General features: G+C 37.1%; 1 protein-coding gene across 1 annotated transcript in view; it reads right to left on the bottom strand.

Moving 5' to 3' along the window:
• The window catches only part of LOC763048 (protocadherin Fat 4), a gene marked incomplete in the record, with an annotated part of 54,065 nt that extends 35,536 nt beyond the window's left edge, over positions 1-18,529 (bottom strand). Inside the window, 10 exon segments of the mRNA XM_030980130.1 lie at positions 1,038-1,178; positions 1,543-1,728; positions 2,386-2,507; positions 3,911-4,115; positions 5,288-5,413; positions 6,368-6,463; positions 10,791-10,874; positions 15,122-15,267; positions 15,961-16,065; positions 18,412-18,529. Of these exon segments, the coding sequence (XP_030835990.1) occupies positions 1,038-1,178; positions 1,543-1,728; positions 2,386-2,507; positions 3,911-4,115; positions 5,288-5,413; positions 6,368-6,463; positions 10,791-10,874; positions 15,122-15,267; positions 15,961-16,065; positions 18,412-18,529 (1,329 nt within the window).
• Positions 18,530-18,993: the final 464 nt, after the last annotated feature.

Raw genomic sequence — 18,993 nt, 5'->3', positions numbered from 1 at the left:
ATTGTTTCAGTAAAATTACCTCCAGATTTGTTTAAGTTTTTTGTAATATATAAGTAAATAACATTTACAATTGACATATTATGTTTAGGTACTTATACGTTTACTTTGTTGCCAAGTTATATTATACTGCAAATAAGTTTGTGTTTAATTATGTTTATGTAAAAGCATCAATATTGAACACGTTTATTTTATTCAATTGTATGTCATGGTTTGTATTACACATCTGGAGAAATAAAACAAAATTGTTATAAAAAAAACAAAAGTGTATGCGTGTGTGGGATGGAGGTTGGCGTGTGTAAGCGGTGTGCGTGTGTGTGTTTTGGTGTAACGTTATTTTTGTCTAGTTTTGTATTTGTTCTTTTCATGTATGAAAAAGGAACGAAATAATCTCAATGTCAGCTGTGTGTCTTGTTTTACATAATAATAAGCTGTAAGAGTTTAGTACGATAAGCGGGTAAAAGGAGTAGGTTCTTTCTTTTCCTAATTAATATCCGAATCTCCATTAACTCGAGTTCAATGAAAGGACTAATTTTACAAATAGAACGTGGTCTTTTATGTAGATTACTGATACTCTGTGTTTACTGCAGAGATGCTCTAAGTAGATTTGTATGACATTTTTTTTAATGTTTTAAGATTTCCAATTCAATCCAATCCAGGAATCTGAAGAGCGCCAAGTTGCCTAATCAAAGGCGATGAGGAGTCTGAAAAACTATTTATTATGCCGTTCATAATTCACCTAGGAAACACGGATAGAGTGAAAGATTGTGTATTTTTTATGTCCAATAAAATGATTCACTGCTAACTCGATCGCAAATACTTTCGAAAAATAAACGTAAGGAAATTTAAATAGCATTGGGCATGTAAGCATGAGAATGGGGTATTACGTAATGTAATCCAAACATGAATTCTATCGGATCTACAATAGGATATTGAAATTCTCCCTTGAGTTGATTTTTCAATAAAACTTGCGATCTTGTTTACTGACAGAATTGAAAGAGCATCGATAAATAATATTAAAAGCCAAACAAATCTCCTACCTGTATTTTGGTATCGCTCTCGATTGATGCCGGATCCAAGAATTTGATTAAAAAGAATCGAGTCATAGTTCCTTCTGGCATGTTCATCTCTACCAGCTCGATTGTATCATTAGGTTCAATATAACTCGGCCCACCGAATACCTATACAAGAAAAGGAACACCATGAGTTTAATATTCAATCAAATATGTACATTTTACAATACATCAAGGCACAGACCCGTGTAGTGTTTCCTGTGCATCCATTCAATTGTATTAATTATACTCTAGAAACTTTAAAGAAGAAAAAAAGGGGGGGGGGGGAGAGAAACGTGAATGTATTATAATAAATCATTTCCAATGGTGGTAATAGAGTTTGTTGTACTTTTTACTAGGGTTGCCGACTTATATTCATCTTATCTTACTTACTCATTATCAATTCATTTATTAAATTGTTTCACTTTTTAAATTTTCTACTCTTATGGATTACAGTTTTTCATGGATCTGATATGAAGGATTCACGTATTACCCCATCCTCATCAGTCATGCCCATAATCAACCTTTCGCTGCCGCCATCGGTGATCACAAAGGGGTCGTCCTCGGTCAGTTGTCCGGAGTAGCTCTGTAAGATGAAACTTGGACATTCTTCGACGTTCATGACGGTCACTGTCAAGTTCGTAGTGCCAACCATGTTGAAATCGTTCTCTTGTACCGCCTATAATTAGAGAAGAAAATAACAGATTGTGATTATGATGACGATGACGATGATGATGATGGTGATGATGATGATCATTATGATGATACTGAAAGCGACAATGATGACGTCATTACATGCAATGTCTGGGCCGTAGTGCCAACCACAAAACAAAACGAAGATGAAGAAAAATAAGTTGATGAAGAAGTAGAATATTAACAATAACTCAATATATCATGTTGAAGAAAAAGAAAAAGAAGAAGAAGAAGCAGAAGAAAAAGAAAAAGAGAGAAGAAGAAGAAGAAGAAGAAGAAGAAGAAGAGAAAAGATAGAAGAAGAAGAAGAAGAAGAAGAAGAAGAGAAAAGAGAGAAGAAGAAGAAGAAGAAGAGAAAAGAGAGAAGAAGAAGAAGAAGAAGAAGAAGAAGAAGAAGAAGAAGAAAGAAAAGAAGAAGAAGAAGAAGAAGAAGAAGAAGAAGAAGAAGAAGAAGAAGAAGAAGAAGAAGAAAAGAAAAGAAGAAGAAGAAGAAGAAGAAGAAAAGAAAAGAAGAAGATGAAGAAGAAGAGAAGAAGGAGGAACTACGGACGGGAGGAGGAGGAATAAGAATTTGTAGCAAATAGATGATTTTTTTTGAGTAAGCCACAAATATGATTAAATAATATAGATGCTGTTCTCTTACCTGGACGGTAATTATACAGGTGCCTGGAGATGTCTCGAAGTCCAATTCATTCCTTATGGTCACGTCAGCCGTGAGAGGGTCAATTTTAAGATAGTACAAGCAACTCCACTCTCCTCTTTGTTCTGAATCAATGAATGAGTTCAAAAAGAAATGTCCGATTTATCAAATGGATAATTTTTTATCACCGCTTGTATCAACAAGTTGTTCAATGACAATGTTCCCACAGTTATTGTTCAATACGTTGTCAACACTTTCACTCACTCTCCTTTGGCTTTGGCATTACGTTGTTTGAGTTCACTTGGTGTCATACCTACTCGAAACAAAGTGATCGAACATTTTGAACACGCAATTTTGACTCTTATCTTCTTAGTTCTGAACGAGGAGTATTTCTCGTAGTATGTTATTACGAATTGTAATATATTTCAATGGATTTTTTTCTCGACAATAGTTAAACAAAATATGTCTGTTAAAGAATTATATTTGAAAATACTTGTCAGGAATGTATTAGGATATGTGCCGTTTATTGACAATTACAGCCCTCGTTACAAGTTGAATGCGTTAACTTTTTGCGAATACATTTAAACAATCTTTGACAATATTTATACAAAAATTCCCATAAAGTGCTACCATTTTTTATCCATTTAATGTAGGCCCTACACAAACAAAACAACAATATTGCAAAACTCAAATAATCTTGAAAAATGCTACGAAAATCGTATACTTTAATTTCTTCAACGCTCTCCATTATATTAAAAGGTAACGTTTGGTACGTGATTTAGTCCAAGTGTTTCTCTAGCACGTGTTTTCATAAGGCGTCATAATGCTTACGTAGGATTGCGTAAATGACTGGCACCATCTTTAACGTGAGACGATTATAAATGTTAAATATGGAAACGAATTACTGGTGTATCTAAAGCCCTATAGGGAGTTTGCTTTCACTGGTTCGATATAACGCAGGTAATAAAGCCCTCGCAGTGACCGCGTCGTGCGCAACGACAATCATCCCTAGAAAATGAAAGTCTATTGTTAATAGATGTTGTTGTTGTTTATGTGTCAAAGTTCAATTATGTTAATAATCATAGCTCACATTTATAATGCGCCTAGTACTTTGTTTCTAGTTGCAGTACATATAATCCCGGTCATCAGATTCAGGCTTACTCGCACACAATGTACGCCCATTGTCCAAGCGCCACTTGCTCGATAGGTGCAAGGCGCGATAGCTCAGTCGGTAGAGCAGTGGTCTCGTAATCCGGTGACCCAGGTTCGAAACCAAGTCGATGCGCTAGTACTATGCCCTTTGGTGAGGCATTCATTCTCATTATCAGTCAGGTAAAATAACCACCACCCTTAATAATACAAATCCAACCACATTAACTTTTGCATCCTACCGGGTACCCATTTAACACCCAGGTGTAGAGTGGCAAATGTAGCGGGACTCGAACCCCGTACCCTGCGATATATGCAGTCGGCTGACTTATCCACTAGACCACAACACCTTTACGTTGATGGATCGGGATATACTCACCAATAAAGCTGTACCGAAGAGGGGTGTTAAACGAGTCTCCATTCGAGGCAGAAAGACCCGTGTAAACGAAAGTCGAGTTTCTCTCAGGAATTGTGACGTCATAATTGTCCTGACTGAATGCCGGTGGCTCGTCGTCTGTATCGATGACCTGAACAATGACGGTAACGTACCCTTCACGCGAGTTAAATCCGCTTTTGCAGCCGTCCTTGGGAAAGACACAATCATGTGTGATTAAAAGAAAATATCGAAGAGTGGCAGTGGATTCAGACATGCTACAGCTTTTCGTCTTGAACTCATCAGAGAGACAACGATAACAGAATACAGCTGCTGCATGCAATATACTGCCAGTGGATACTGGTGTAGTGTTAATGGGTATGGAGTGTGAGGTGTGTGTATGGTTAGGTCATTCGGTGATTTTACGCTTCGTGTTGGTGTTTATGTTAGTGTTTATTTTCATGCAAAAGTATGATCTAATACCAAACATGAAATGAACACCACCAAAAACATTGGTGTTAGGTGTTAGCTTGTGTTTAATAAACAGACTTCATGCAGTTGCCCGTTGGTGTTTCATTTTTGTCGCATGCTGTCTGCTAAACAGAGCTCGGCAATCGGTGTTTAATCGACATGTGCACGTTCGCATCGACATACACTCTACCCCTATAGCGATTAAGAAATATCACTTTTACTGCCAGTATTGATGCTACTAACTTTGACCCGGAAACATTAGGATATCATGGTGATTACTTGTGAGTAAGGCAGTTGGTAAGAGTCTCAGTAACAATTCCAAAGCATGTATATAAAAGCTGTTGACGAAATGTACATGTAAATACGTTACCTTACATTACGTTAGGTTACACCAAGGAGTAGTGTAGTAACTCCTTGGTTACACCAACGGGCAACTGCTATATATTATATCAAGGAGTTCCTTGATTATATATATATATATATATATATATATATTTTTTTTGGAATAATTTTTAATTTAAAGATTATTTGTACTTGCAATAATTGGTTCAATATTTCAAGTAACTGTTATAGGTTGTTCATCTATCTATTATCATTTATTTATATATGTATATAACTTTAGGTATGAACAATAATGTTAACTTTATCATTTATCATTTTTATTGTACATTTATATGATCATTCCTGTTTTTATGAACATTTTATGTAAACATTGCATTATTGGTCCCTGGACTACTGCATTGTACATTGTATATGTTGATATAAATAAACCAAAATTGAATTGAATTGAATTGAATTGAATATCGTCCACTTTGGAATTACATAAATGATTTTACTCTAATACCATTGCAAAGACTTTCAAGAAATCAACTCAAGGTATGTGCTCCTTTGGAAATAATTGTTTTAACTCACCTCTGCTATGAGTGTGAAATTGTAGAACTCCTGGTCTTCAAAGTCAACGGTGCCATTTAAACGTAGAAATACTTCACCAAGTTGGCACCCGTCTGGGGTAGGGCCGGTTACATTAAAGGGCACATCCTGATTGAACACGAAAATGTACAGAAATAAATTCAAATAATTATTCGGTGCTGAAATATCTCGTGACCGTAGATCTTTTTTGTCCATGTTCATTGCAGATGTATCGCAGTTGAGTGGTTTGTTCACTATACTTGGAATTTGATGCTTTCATGCTTTCAAACCCCGGCATGGTATTTATGTCTTTGACCAGGAAAATCTATCTACTTTGCTCCTTCCCACCCAATATTAAAGGGTACCCGATATGATGCGAAGTCAATGTGATAACATTGCTTTGTTTTATATTCATTTATTTATTCATTTCAAATATCTCAAAAAGATCGATGGGGACCTTAACAAAGGTACATATCCTTATATATAACAAGATACATTAAAACAAAGTCGAGAAACAAAAAAGCAAACAAACACAAAAAGGATGATATACAACATGAAATACAGAAGTTAGGAAGTTTAAGAATATTTCATATAAAACGAGTTAGTAATATACATGTATATATATATATATATTATATAATGGCTAAAAATCTGTGCGCGTTCGTAAAAAGGCAACGAGCTGTAATGCTCCCCAGGCAGGGGAGAATATGTACTGTAATGGGCAGAATCGTAATTAAATCTAGTGACCGGGAAAATAAAACTGTAAGACGTTTTGGTAATATACGTTGAAACCGGCAAGGCACTTAATAAGAAACAGTTACTGTTATTATTATTACTGTGGTTATAATAATTTTGATTATGAGCATGATTATTATTATTATCATTGCTATTGTAACATAGATTAGAATCAGAGAGAGAGAGAGAGAGAGGGAGAGCAAAATACTAATAGTTAGAAGGAAAAAGCTTGGATCATCTTATACTTTGTTTTGCCGAATAAATGATAATAATAATAATTATAATAATAATGATTATAATAATAATAATAACGATAATAATAATAATAATAATAATAATAATACGCACCTCCAGTATAAAGTACTCAAATCCGTAATCTTTTGCGTCATCATCAAAAGCTTGGATTGGGACATCTGTGATCAGTACAATACCCGTCTCAGCGTTCTGTAAATAAAAATAACCGAAGTGGGAGAGGGAGAGCGGGTGAGGTAGAATAAAGAGAGAGAGAGAGAGAGAGAGAGAGAGAGAGAGAGAGGAGATAGAAGAGTGAACATTGGTTGATGAACCTATTTTACATGTTCTATAAAGTTAACGAAAGACTTGATGCATGGCTGATCGTCAACGAAACGGGGTTAAGTCGTTTGTCAACTCTGTTGCTACGACAGGCAGCCAATTAAAACGAACTCGTTTGATCAAATCATGGAAATGCAAGCTTTACTTTAAACAAACAGAAATTTGTTATTCCTTGGTCATTTTTCCTAATTGAAATTTCTAGAAATGTGATTTTCCCTTTGAAATTCAGATACCGCCCGCCAAATGACGTTTTGGTTTTCTCTCTTCAAATTATTTTTGATCACTCACACGTGAAATATGCATCACATAAGTTACATCAAATGAAAGAGGAGGATCTAGCGTTACAAATATGTGTCATTTATTAATTATAATTGTGATTAGGTTAGGATAAACATGGATAATTTTCGGTTTCTGGGACGCACTGTATAGCTCACTGATCCTTCCGTATTTCGATTATGGTGATGTTATTTACAGTGCAGCTTTCAGAAAATATACAGATCGCCGCTCCCAAAATTACAAACAGGGCAGGCGTATTTATACTTAAAATAAACCTGAATCTAATGTCTCTGTTTTGGAAATGCATAAAGCTCTTAATTAGCAACTCTTGGAAAAGAAGGAGAAATCATCATTCCCTTGTCCTTATGTATAAAATTATGAATAATCTAACCTCTGAGTATTTAAAGGGATAGTTGAGTTCTGTTTTCAGACCGCAAATGCCTTCAAAGTGCATGGTTATTGCTCTTATTCTTATCTATGACATTTCAAGTGCCTTTTTAGAACCTAAAATTGCTATGAAGGTAATTTTAGATCCAAAATTGTGTGAAATTTAGCCAATACGATCATACTAATTCCGCTCCACTTAAAAAAAAAATACGGTGACCGTTAATTAAATATTTAATACAAAACAACAATACATGGGCCGGCTGGTTGTGCGTAATATAACCAGCACGAAAATGCCACAAAAAAGCTAACATCGGCATTGGTTGAAATACGACGTAACAGGCGCTATTTCGTTTTTTCAACGGCTTTTTTCTTCAAATTATCTATTATTTGTGGTGGTACACAAGTATTAGAAATTGTTATATTTATGGATATTTCAGCCGTCTCTTAACCGATTTTGATCAAACAAAGATGATTTTGTTATTTATGGGCGTTCTCAACTCAAGCTACGCTTTCGGCCGGGTTTTCGCCTCCTTCCGTATCTGAATTAATTACTGTATACTCTATGTTGAAATAATTGTTACATATATCATGTATATATGCATTGTGTTTTATATTGTGCTGCTGAGAAGGAAATAAATGTTAATACAAATACAAATACAAAATTGTATGTTCTTTCAAATTTGACACTCAGTTTTTCATTATCTCACAAAAAATATTTTGTGTGTAGCGCCCTCTGCAACAGAACTCAACTATCCCTTTAAGAAATGAATTTGAGTTGATAACCCATTCCTACCCTTCCCGAATTGGAGCAGAAATAAAATTACCCAAACCGAGAACAAATTACCTCAAAAGATCATTCAAGTATAGAAACGCAAAGGGGAAAGGCCTACAACACACACACCCTCCTCATATCAAATCGTCCCCTAGTGTTAATACATTCACATCTAAGATGGCAGAACGGTAGCACATGGTCCCCTCCTTATCTTGTTATGATTACTCGTTTTTCTGAAATGTGTTTTTTTTTTCTTTCTTCTTCTTTTTCTTCTTCTTGTTTTGACAATTTATTTACCGTTATTCAGATATGTATTTATATTTTGTTTTGTTTACGAAGTTGTTCCGGACCGCACTGAAGACCAGCTTTCCCATGTCGGGTAAGCTGAGTGTGGGCAATCCCCCGTATCTCATGCATTGTTATTATGTTTTTATACGGAAATAAATACTATTACTACTACTACTATACTAAGACTTTGAAGAAAATTTTGCATTCATGTTGTCACTCTTACGTGCGAAAAACATCGCACCAGTTGCATTAGCAGTCATACGTCAGTAGATTGGCATTGGGATATTCAAGATAATGTGGTTTGCAGACTGAGCAACACATTTTATGCATTTTATTCAATGATATACCGTTTCATACATGGGCCTTCGCCTTTACTCAAAGGCATAATGTTCTAAAGGCTTTCACCCCAAAGGTAAAGACCAGTTATGGTTATGCGATTGCATTGTGAAAAAAGCATCGTGGAATCGATCAGAAAAGGTTGATCATCTAGCATGTAAGTATTGGTGTGTACTGCAAGGTTCTGGAATCATCAAAAAGATAAGAAATTTGGCCCAGTCTTGGTAAAGTTACAAGCACTGTACACAGAAAGATGTATATGGGACTACGCGATACGTGAGCGATATCTATCCGGTCCGGATACATATAATAATTTCCCAAATATATCAATTAGTAGGCGGTTTCCCGGCAAAATTTGTATCATCACGTATTTAATTTTAGTCAAAACATATTCTTTCACATGATTGGTAATAAGGGCTTCCATTTCATTTTTTTTGAGAGGGGGACGTTTCCAAAACTGGTTTATACCTTTAAGATCTAATGACCTAAAATATATCGCCTTAATGCCGAATACTACCATTTAAGAAGAACAAAATATATGCATATTAAATGAGATACTCTGCGATTATATTCTTCATAGACACCGTGATTCATTTAAATGTAAATACCCATCCTCTACGACAGTCAATCTCGATTATAAATCAAATATACCCTGCACTCTTATCGAGGCACCGGTAATATTTTTGATCTATTGTGATTAGCATAAAATATAGTGCTACGCCAGTCATTTCAGAGCATCCATAATTTCAACCAGAGCCTCTCAGTTCAGGGTATATATTCGATTATCTTATGGCATACTTGCCTCTACTATGTTGGCATGAATGATGGATACATTGAAGTCAGGCGAAAATTCATTCGTGTCTCCCACCGCCAGTATATGGGACAGCGACTGGTTGGGGGAAAAACAGAGAAAAAGTGACGTGTAGAAACATCGTAATTTTGACATTATAGTGAGGATTAGACTTTTTGAGAAATATATCACTTTAATGTATATGTGACGATTGGCTTAATTTTGTACTGAACAATATTGAATGAAGATAATAAAAATGGATGATAATGACGATGATGATGTTGATGATACTGTTTTCAATGCTGCCATTTTTGATAAAACACCATTGATAATATTTGAAATAGTAATAGTAATATCAGCAACAAAATAATAAAAAACATCACCACCACCACCACCACTACTACTAATACTACTGCTACTACTTCTACTATTAGTAATATTCCTACCACTTATAATAACAATGATAATAATAATAATAATAATATTGATAACTAAAAATAATAACGAAACTAATAGCATTAATAATAATAATAATAATAATAATAATAATAATAACAATAATAATTAGTTGAGCCACCCCTTGTTACTAGGAAACTGTACGAAGTGAAAACTGGTTTGCGCCCTCAGGACATTAAGGACATTAATTTACATCGCTGTAATATGGGGGTAGAATGGGGAGAAATGTGTCGTTATGTTGGGGGTTTACAACGTTTTTGACATTTTCTTATTATTGTAGATATAGAGCGATTATACCTTCCCGATAGGGTTCTACCAAATTGCATGTCGCGAATGGATGCTATAGATTAAAGAGGATTTTTGTGTACAAACCTTTAAGCCTTATTGAACAGTAGAATACAATGCTGTGTCAAGTTTTCAAAATGGCGTGTGAGGGGTAAGATGGGACTTTCCGTTGGGGCAAGCTGAGCCCTGGCTTGCCCCATCTTACCCCTATGTCAATCATTGTGTACTTTTGAAAACATTTAAGTTAAAAAGGAAGAAATGATGAATGACGGCAAAAAATGCCTTGATGTACTTATTTGTGTATGGGTCAACCTGACAAAAGATTATAAATTAATTAATTAATTAATTAATAAATGTAAATGTGATTTCATTTCAGATGCCAAAATGCCACAAATATGCCACAGATCAACATACCCCATGACTGGGATAAATGGATCCAAATGACTTTTTTGTTGGCGGTCCACCAGACACATATATCATGATTGCTTCACAGGTGAATAGAGGAAAAGAGAGATGATAGTTGTATTACATTACTGTATTTAACCCATAACTGTAATAACTATATATTGGTAGTACGGAGCATAAATGTAAAAACTGGCTCATCTTACCCCTTTTTCCCCACTTGATTCAGGTGTTGTGCTCCATCCGGTCCCGTCGTTACAATCAATGTCAAATCTGTAGTCCTCCACCATCTACACAAGTTAAAGGATGTTGCAGTTAAAAAGGATCAAAATGCTTTGCCAATGTATATAATTAGTCGCGAGGTACGTGTGAGAGCATTTAAAGGTGAAATTGCCCCCCGGAATGATATTAAGGACGGCATTTGTTCCCTCTTGAAACGCCGAACATACCCGGTGTGTGCAGCTGAATATACAATGGCGTCTTATTTTGTTTACAAGCGACAGATTCCTTTATTTTTGTATCGCTGCATTTGTCATCAAAATAAAACCATGGGCGGGGTTTAGAGTGAGGCGATATATTATACATTTAGCCTGACGGTAGTGAAGTAAGAGAAAGAACTCAAGAGAAGATGAAAACACAGGCACTGAAAATGTGTGAGATGTCATGGGACATCGTCTGCTTGTGCAAGTCATGTCCATACTGTGATCTCACACATCTCAGCAGCGTTCGGAGAGCCCTGCAGGTGCTATGCCGGGGCTGTATTTAAGCGTATTGTAATTTATAATAATCATTACTTCGAATGGTTCCAAGCATTGAATTTTGATAACCTTGCCGAATCAAAGTTTCAACTTTGCAATGATGAAAATAAAGTTAGTTTTTAAAATCAATGAATATCTACTTTAAAGGTACTATGTCCCTTTTGCAGCCAACCTCAAATTCTGTAGAACTTTGCAGGAATTATGAATATGTCATGTATGTCCTATCTGTGAAATCTAAACGTTAGCAGTGGCCTAGTATTCAAATTATGCAAGGAAACCCGTTTACTTGCTAGACTTCACTGTCAGACACTATTGAGTGACTGACTGGCTTTTTTTTCTTCTTTGGTAATAACATACATGAAAAGAGTTGTAAAGGGTACATGAGCATTTGTCTACATCAATAACCCACTTCTTGTGATGACCAAGATTAAACTGATTGAATCTTTGCGCAGCATAAAACGTATGACCATTCGGTACAATTGTCTGAAAATCAAGACTATTACTTTTGGGCTCTATAGCCCTAAAGTCGATTTGACAACTAATAGTAGTTATTTTCCCACTTGAAGACATTTTCAAGCCCCACCTTTTTTAGGGAAGTTCTAAATTAGTATTATCTTTCAAATGCAGTTGGAATTTAACTTTTTCATTTTTTTTGGCCTGCAAATGGGACATAGTACCTTTAAAGCCAGACCAAATAACATCACTTAAAAATAGTGTGTTCTTGTATAGCGCTCATGTCTGTCAGACTTGACACTCCATGTGCTCCACAATTATTAACCCGGTTTTGACATTTTATTTCGTAATTTCATTTAACTTCGTCTTTATTTCACAAACCATGGCTAATTAACATACTAGATATTTAAATGTATACATATGTAGATATATATAATATATATATATATATAAATATATATATATATATATATATAATTATTTATAAATCTGGTGGCACAGAAAGTACAAAGTTGCATAAAACAATAAAGTAATACAGTCAATCTGTTCGAAACGTCGAGCCCCTCCTAGTACTACCCACCCTCTCCAACCGGCGCTTTAGTTTTTTCCTTATTATAGAACTATTAAGCAAAGAAAGTTTACCAACAGTCTTTTTCAAGACTACCAACAGTCCTTTTCAGGACTACACACACGCAAGAAAGAAAGATTACCGACAGTCCTATTCCGGACTCCCCAATACTCCCCTCTCTCACATGGTGCAACCGCAAGCCCAATGTATATACAAAATATTTAATATCGGTAAAATAAATTTTTGGGTGTAAATGAAAGTGTGTTCTACAATAGAAATGGTTTGCGAGGTACACCTTAAAAGAAAACAAAGTTGGAGCATGAACATACTTACATTGTATAGAGAGGGAACTAAACAATTGGCTCTAACAAAAGTTTTACTTAATATTTTGGCGGCGGGTCACATAAAATCATTCGCGGGTTGCAAAACTAATGGACCTTAAGTGGACGATTCACCTGGTGCTCAACAAGTCAATATATTCTATTATAAACCTCACTAACGAAATTGGAGTCGTGATTTTAGCCATTCCCGTTAAGAAACAAAAATGCCAATACCGGTTAATAATCCAAGAGTGAGATCCCTCAAAATTCCGGTTACCATGAAATAGTAAAATTTGCTGCGATACCCATTGGTTTACGTGTGTAAATGTTCTTTGTGCGGGCGCGTACACCATACAGTGCTTTTTGTCTGAAATTCCCAATTGATTGAAACTTTCAGTCATTTTTAAGCAAAGATTACAGACAGTGTCTCAGAGTTTCCGTGATGTTTTAACCAATCTTACTCAATAAAAGCATAAGGTAAGAATTCTTGATAGATTTTTGTTTCATTTTGGCATATAAAAGACACATCGATTGCTTTAATATTCGAGGTCTGGCTGCTTTTTATGCTCTCGGGAACTAGCACGCCCTGCCATCATGCATGACCCCTCGGCGCGCCGCCCACCCAGGCGCGCCTTAGGGTCATAGCAGGAGGTGCGCGCATTCCCTTGAGCATATAAAACAGCCAGGTCTCTCAAAGCAGTCGATATCTCTATACTATTACTACACTACTACCATTACTACTACTACTATTACTATACTACTACTACTACTATTTCTACTTTCCTACTACTATTACTACCACTACCACTACTACTACTAATACTACTACTACTACTATTTTTACTACTGCCATTGTTATTACTTCTTCTAATACTACTATTACTACTTTTATTTCTGCTTCTATTACAAGTCATGTACTGTTATTACTATTCCTCCTAATACTATTGCTACTTCTCCTACTACTATTACTACATGGACTACTATTATTACTTATATTACTCTTTCTACTACTACTACTACTACTACTATTGCTGCTACTGCTGCTGCTATTACTACTATTACTCCTACTAATACTACTACTACTACTACTACTTCTACTACCAGTGGCGGATCCAGGGGGGGGGGGGGGGGCCGGGGGGCCCGCCCCCCCCCCCTTGAGAAAAAAATCATGTAAAATCACGTGATTTTTACCTTTTTTTGGGGGTTGGGCCCCCCCCCCCCTGGCGCTCAAGGGGGGGGGGGGTGCAGATTTGATTGAGATTTTTTTTTTGAGGATCAAAAAAAAAAAAAAAGTGCTCACTACCCCCCCCCCCCCCCCCCCATTGAGCGACTTTTTTTGAATTTTTTTTTGAGGATCAAAAAAAAAAAAATGTGCTCACTACCCCCCCCCCCCCCCCCCCCCCCCCCCCCCCCCCCCCCCATTGAGCGACTTTTCGGCCGGCGCGATTTTTTAAATTTTCGGGAGCAAAAAAAAAAAAAAGTTGGGCCCCCTCCCCTAAGAAATCCTGGATCCGCGCCTGTCTACTACTACTACTAATAATAACAATACACAATATTTATTAGGCGCTTAATATAGGTGTCTCGAAGTGCAACATAGTCTGACTATAAAAAAAAAAATACCAAAACTTATAATAAACACACAACTTATACATCTGTTCTTTATTCAATCAACCATGCATATATGATAATATAAATAAAAATCAGAGTGAGATCAAACACATAAGGTCAAACATAGGATCAAACATAGGATCAAACATAAGATCAAACAAACTACTACTACTACTACTACTATTATTACAACTACCACTACTACTACTACTACTACTACTACTACTACTACTCCTCCTCCTACTACTCCTAATACTATTACTACTTCTACTACTGCTTCTACTATATGAACTACTACTACTATTAATACTTTCCTACTAATACTACTACTACTACTTCTGCTACTACTACTACTACTACTACTACTGCTATCACTACTATTATTACTTATATTACTACTACTACTACTACTACTACTACTATTTTTACTACTACCATTATTATTACTTCTTCTACTACTGCTATTACTACTATTACTACTTTTACTTCTGCTTCTATTACATGTACTATTATTACTATTCCTCCTAATACTATTACTACTTATCCTACTAATACTATAACTACTACTACTACTAATTCTCGTACTAATATTACTACATGAACTACTATTATTACTTATATTCCTATTTCCACTACTACTACTACTACTACTACTACTACTTATACTTCTACTTCTACTACTGATGCTGCTGCTATTACTATTATTATTTTTTACTAGTTCTACCACTATTACTACTACTACTACAACTACAACTATGTATACTACTTCTGCTACTACTATACTACTACTACTACTGCTGCAAGGGACATATATTATAACGTGTACATACCTCATAGTCGAATGTTTTATTGAGGATAACCTGAAGACCTTCAACGCGGAACATGGCCATGGATTCCACGTCCCCAGATATTCTAATCGTGATATCTGTAGGTACCGGTTGGTCAGTGTCTACTGTCACATTGAAAAGAATTGCCCCTGAGAAGAAGAAGGGATTAAAGAGCGAGAGGGAGAGAGAGATATCACCTCGGACCAAGTTGTTTTGCAACAGACATGTTATGTTAAATTTTATATTAACCCCAGCGCCCCCCCCCCCCAAACTCAGTGTTATTTAGGGTACGTGTATGGTCGTTCCCTCCCTTTGAAAGCACACCTATCTCCGGTGTTAAAGTCAATAGGGACCGGATTTTGTCGGGCGGAAAAAGTACCCCTTTACCGAGATTTTGGGAACCCCAGAGTGTGGGGGGGGGGGGGGGGGCTATTAACCTAACCCCTGGTTACCAGCCGTTTTATCACATGCATTACATAATGACATCTCCATGGATGGAATTCACTTTGCATAAAATGTTGTTCTCAACATATGAAAAGTTATGCATTCAATGAAAGAGATCTATTGAAATGCAACACTTTTTAATTGCTCATTGTTTAACAATTAGAATGTTTATAAAGTATAGATGTATGTCACACGGTTCAGTAAAATAGTATATCTGATAATTTTGATACCATTTTTGGACCATCTTTTTGCAGTAGAAGAAAGAGGGGCAATGCTTCTTTACGATTTAGGAAGTAAATATTTGCATTATTCGTGGTGTATATAATGATATATCCATTTTAGTATAATATAAACTTAATTTCTATTTCTTATCATGATTTTGCACGATCAATACTCACCTAGTTCAGTTGTCTCATAGTATGGTACTGTAGCGCATTGTTCAGGATCCCTTACACACTCCTTGCAATAATTGGTGTTTCTCTGACAGTCTATCGAGCAAATTCCTGTAAAAGAATCAGATTATACACATCATAATTAGTATCGTTATTGCAGTGGCAGATCGAGGAGATTTCGCGGGAGAATACCGCCGGCCAAAGCGATTGGTCTTCCTGGGTCAAATTCCTGATGTAGAATAGACCATTTTCGAAGTGTAATCAAATTTAATGCATGAATCTTTGTACGGTATTATTAGGACAATTATTTCCTGGCCAATTACCTCCGGAAAATTACCCCCTCCCCTCTCGGAAAATTACCCCAAAGGACGACCGCCCCCGATGACAATTACCCCGAAGGACAACCACCACAGGATAATTCCAAAATTTGGAACTCTCGACGTAATTATATCAAACTTGCCCTATCACTCGATTCATTTAAGGGACAATTTAAAATCGTAATTTTTTACAATCTTTTAAAACAAATTAAATCTTTGTGTTTTACCCTCCTCATCTGTTATCTGGGTTTTTTCTCCCGTCGCGTTCTTTTGCCCTTTATCTTTTAACACATAACTGGTCGTTTTCTTGCGCTTTTCTCCTAATTATGTAAAACAGCTTGGCAATATACTACGGTTCATACGAATCACCATGACCACGTTTCAGGGGGTGGGGGTAGGGGGAACAGTAAAAATGCCTGGTATAAAACATTTTTGTGGTATAATTATTGCAATTTTTTTTTATACAACCTCTGTGTGAAGCAAACCTATTCCGTCATAAATAGCTGTACTGAGGCGATGAAAGTTTATGTAATTTTCTGTTCAGAACAACTTGGAGAAGAGCTCGCAAGATACGCCATAGGGTGCGTTTATGCTTGATTTTGAAGGTAGAATGAGCGATCTGAAACGCTCATCGTAATCGCAGTTGCACGGTGTACTGTTTATGCTCATCTGGCTGGGTGGCCTTGCACAGGCGCGGATCCAGGATTTCTTAGGGGAGGGGGCCCAACTTTTTTTTTTTTGCTCCCGAAAAGTCGCTCAGTGGGGGGGGGGGGGGGGGGGGGGGGGGGGGGGGGGGGGGGGGGGGTAGTGAGCACATTTTTTTTTTTTTTATCCTCAAAAAAATTCGATTTGCACCCCCCCCCCCTTGAGCGCCAGGGGGGGGGGGGGGGGGGGTGGGCCCAACCCCCCAAAAAGGTAAAAATCACGTGATTTTACATGATTTTTTTCTCAAGGGGGGGGGGGGGGGGGGGCCCGGGCCTCCCGGCCCCCCCCCCCCCTGGATCCGCCACTGGCCTTGCAGCTGGATTCGCAAACCTGCACTGCGCATGCTACGTAGACCCACGATAGAGGTCAGTGCGTTGACCCCATTTAAACGCGTTTACAAAATAATGATTGTGCGTTTATGCTTCCTAGAAAACGCCGATTTTGCAGCATCGCCGATCGTAAACGCACCTTTTTGTGAGTTTACGATCGGCGATCGTGATCGCCGTTTTTCGGTGATTCTACAAAAATGAGAAAGGAAGCAACCGTGTTTTGAACTAACCGCGTTACAGATGCCTGATTCTTGCCAGAAAAAGTTGAGCATAAACATACCCATAGTGTTGTTATTTTGTGTTTGATTGATCGCTAATTCAAATATTCATAACTTTCCTATTTCTAATCGGATTTTGCTCAAACTTAAACTAACATTTTCTCTATCTGTTCTGCTTTTCTCAAACCAACTTATCATCCGGGTGGAATTCCACTTTATTGAACAGGGGGTCATTTATAGGGGTTAGGGGTTAATTGTCCTCTAGCGGGGATGGGGGGGGGGGGGGTAATTATCCTATGGGCTAATTTATCGGGGATTATCGTCCTCTGTGTTTTAGGGTAATTTTTTTCCGGGGTTTAGTTGTTCTTGGGGGAGGGGGGGATCGGTCCCGCTGGCAATTGGCCGGGGTGATTGTCAAGGGGTAATTATCATAGAACGCTTTTGTAAGTGCCATGTTACAAAACTATATTGCATATATTACGTGTTGAAAGGTAGGACAAGCCATAATGTTGGATCGGGGCCCTGTCTTACCCAGAGTTACGATTGATCTAAATCAATCGCAAGCTTGCAATCTCCTTTCTTTTTTTAACATAGTTGCGATTGATATCAATCGCAAATAAGTTGCGATTAAGATCACTCTTTGTAAGACGGGGCCCAGCTGAATGAAATAATTTGTAACATGGCACTTAACAAAGATTATTGCATTGAATTTGATTACATTACAAAAATGGTCTATTCCCTCCCATCATTTCCCATTTTGCACCTGGGTGGAGTATGGCAAATGTAGACCAAGGACACCAGTGCCGTGCCGGGATTCGAACCCACGGCCTTCGAGTGTCAAGTGTTTGAAATATTCGACTACGAAACCTTTATAAAATGAAATCTTACCATGGACACCAGGCTGACATTCGCCTAAGATGATCACCATTATCCAGAAGATCAGAGCGGATGGGACAACTGATCCAATCCTTCCTATCCGAGGGACGGTCCGACTCGTCCGCGCCATCCTCTCTCTGGGTCAGTACGTCTCTTTATGTCAATCTGTGAGGAAGAAATATTTCAAAAATTAGGATGGAAAACAAAAACGAATGGCTACAAAATTACACGAAGCGGGTTTTTCAAGGGCTCTCTCTCTCTCTCTCTCTCTCTCTCTCTCTCTCTCTTTCTTCCATTTTCCCTGCTATTTACATAGATTTGTCTTTCCCCATTACTGTTTTCACCGTCTTTGCTCTTCGAATTCAGTTTCTTTTAAGTTGTTTTTATATACACAATATTTGTAAGTGCTAGTAGCATTCTTTGAGGGGGATGCTCGCTATTTTCATGATAGGCAAGAAGGCATTATTTATAATCCGTATAGTAGAGGAATGTTCCTAAAAATAAGTAAATAATTTACATACCTCGTTTTGCATATTACAGTGTGCATGAGGTAAAGGTTAGAGTTAGTGATGGGCTTGTCTCTATCTTTAGAGA

This window comes from Strongylocentrotus purpuratus, unplaced genomic scaffold (genome assembly GCF_000002235.5).
Source record: "Strongylocentrotus purpuratus isolate Spur 01 unplaced genomic scaffold, Spur_5.0 spur5_scaffold_10, whole genome shotgun sequence".
Taxonomy (NCBI): domain Eukaryota; kingdom Metazoa; phylum Echinodermata; class Echinoidea; order Camarodonta; family Strongylocentrotidae; genus Strongylocentrotus; species Strongylocentrotus purpuratus.
Note: the sequence above shows the minus strand (reverse complement) of the source record. Positions and strands in the feature narration are given on the sequence as shown.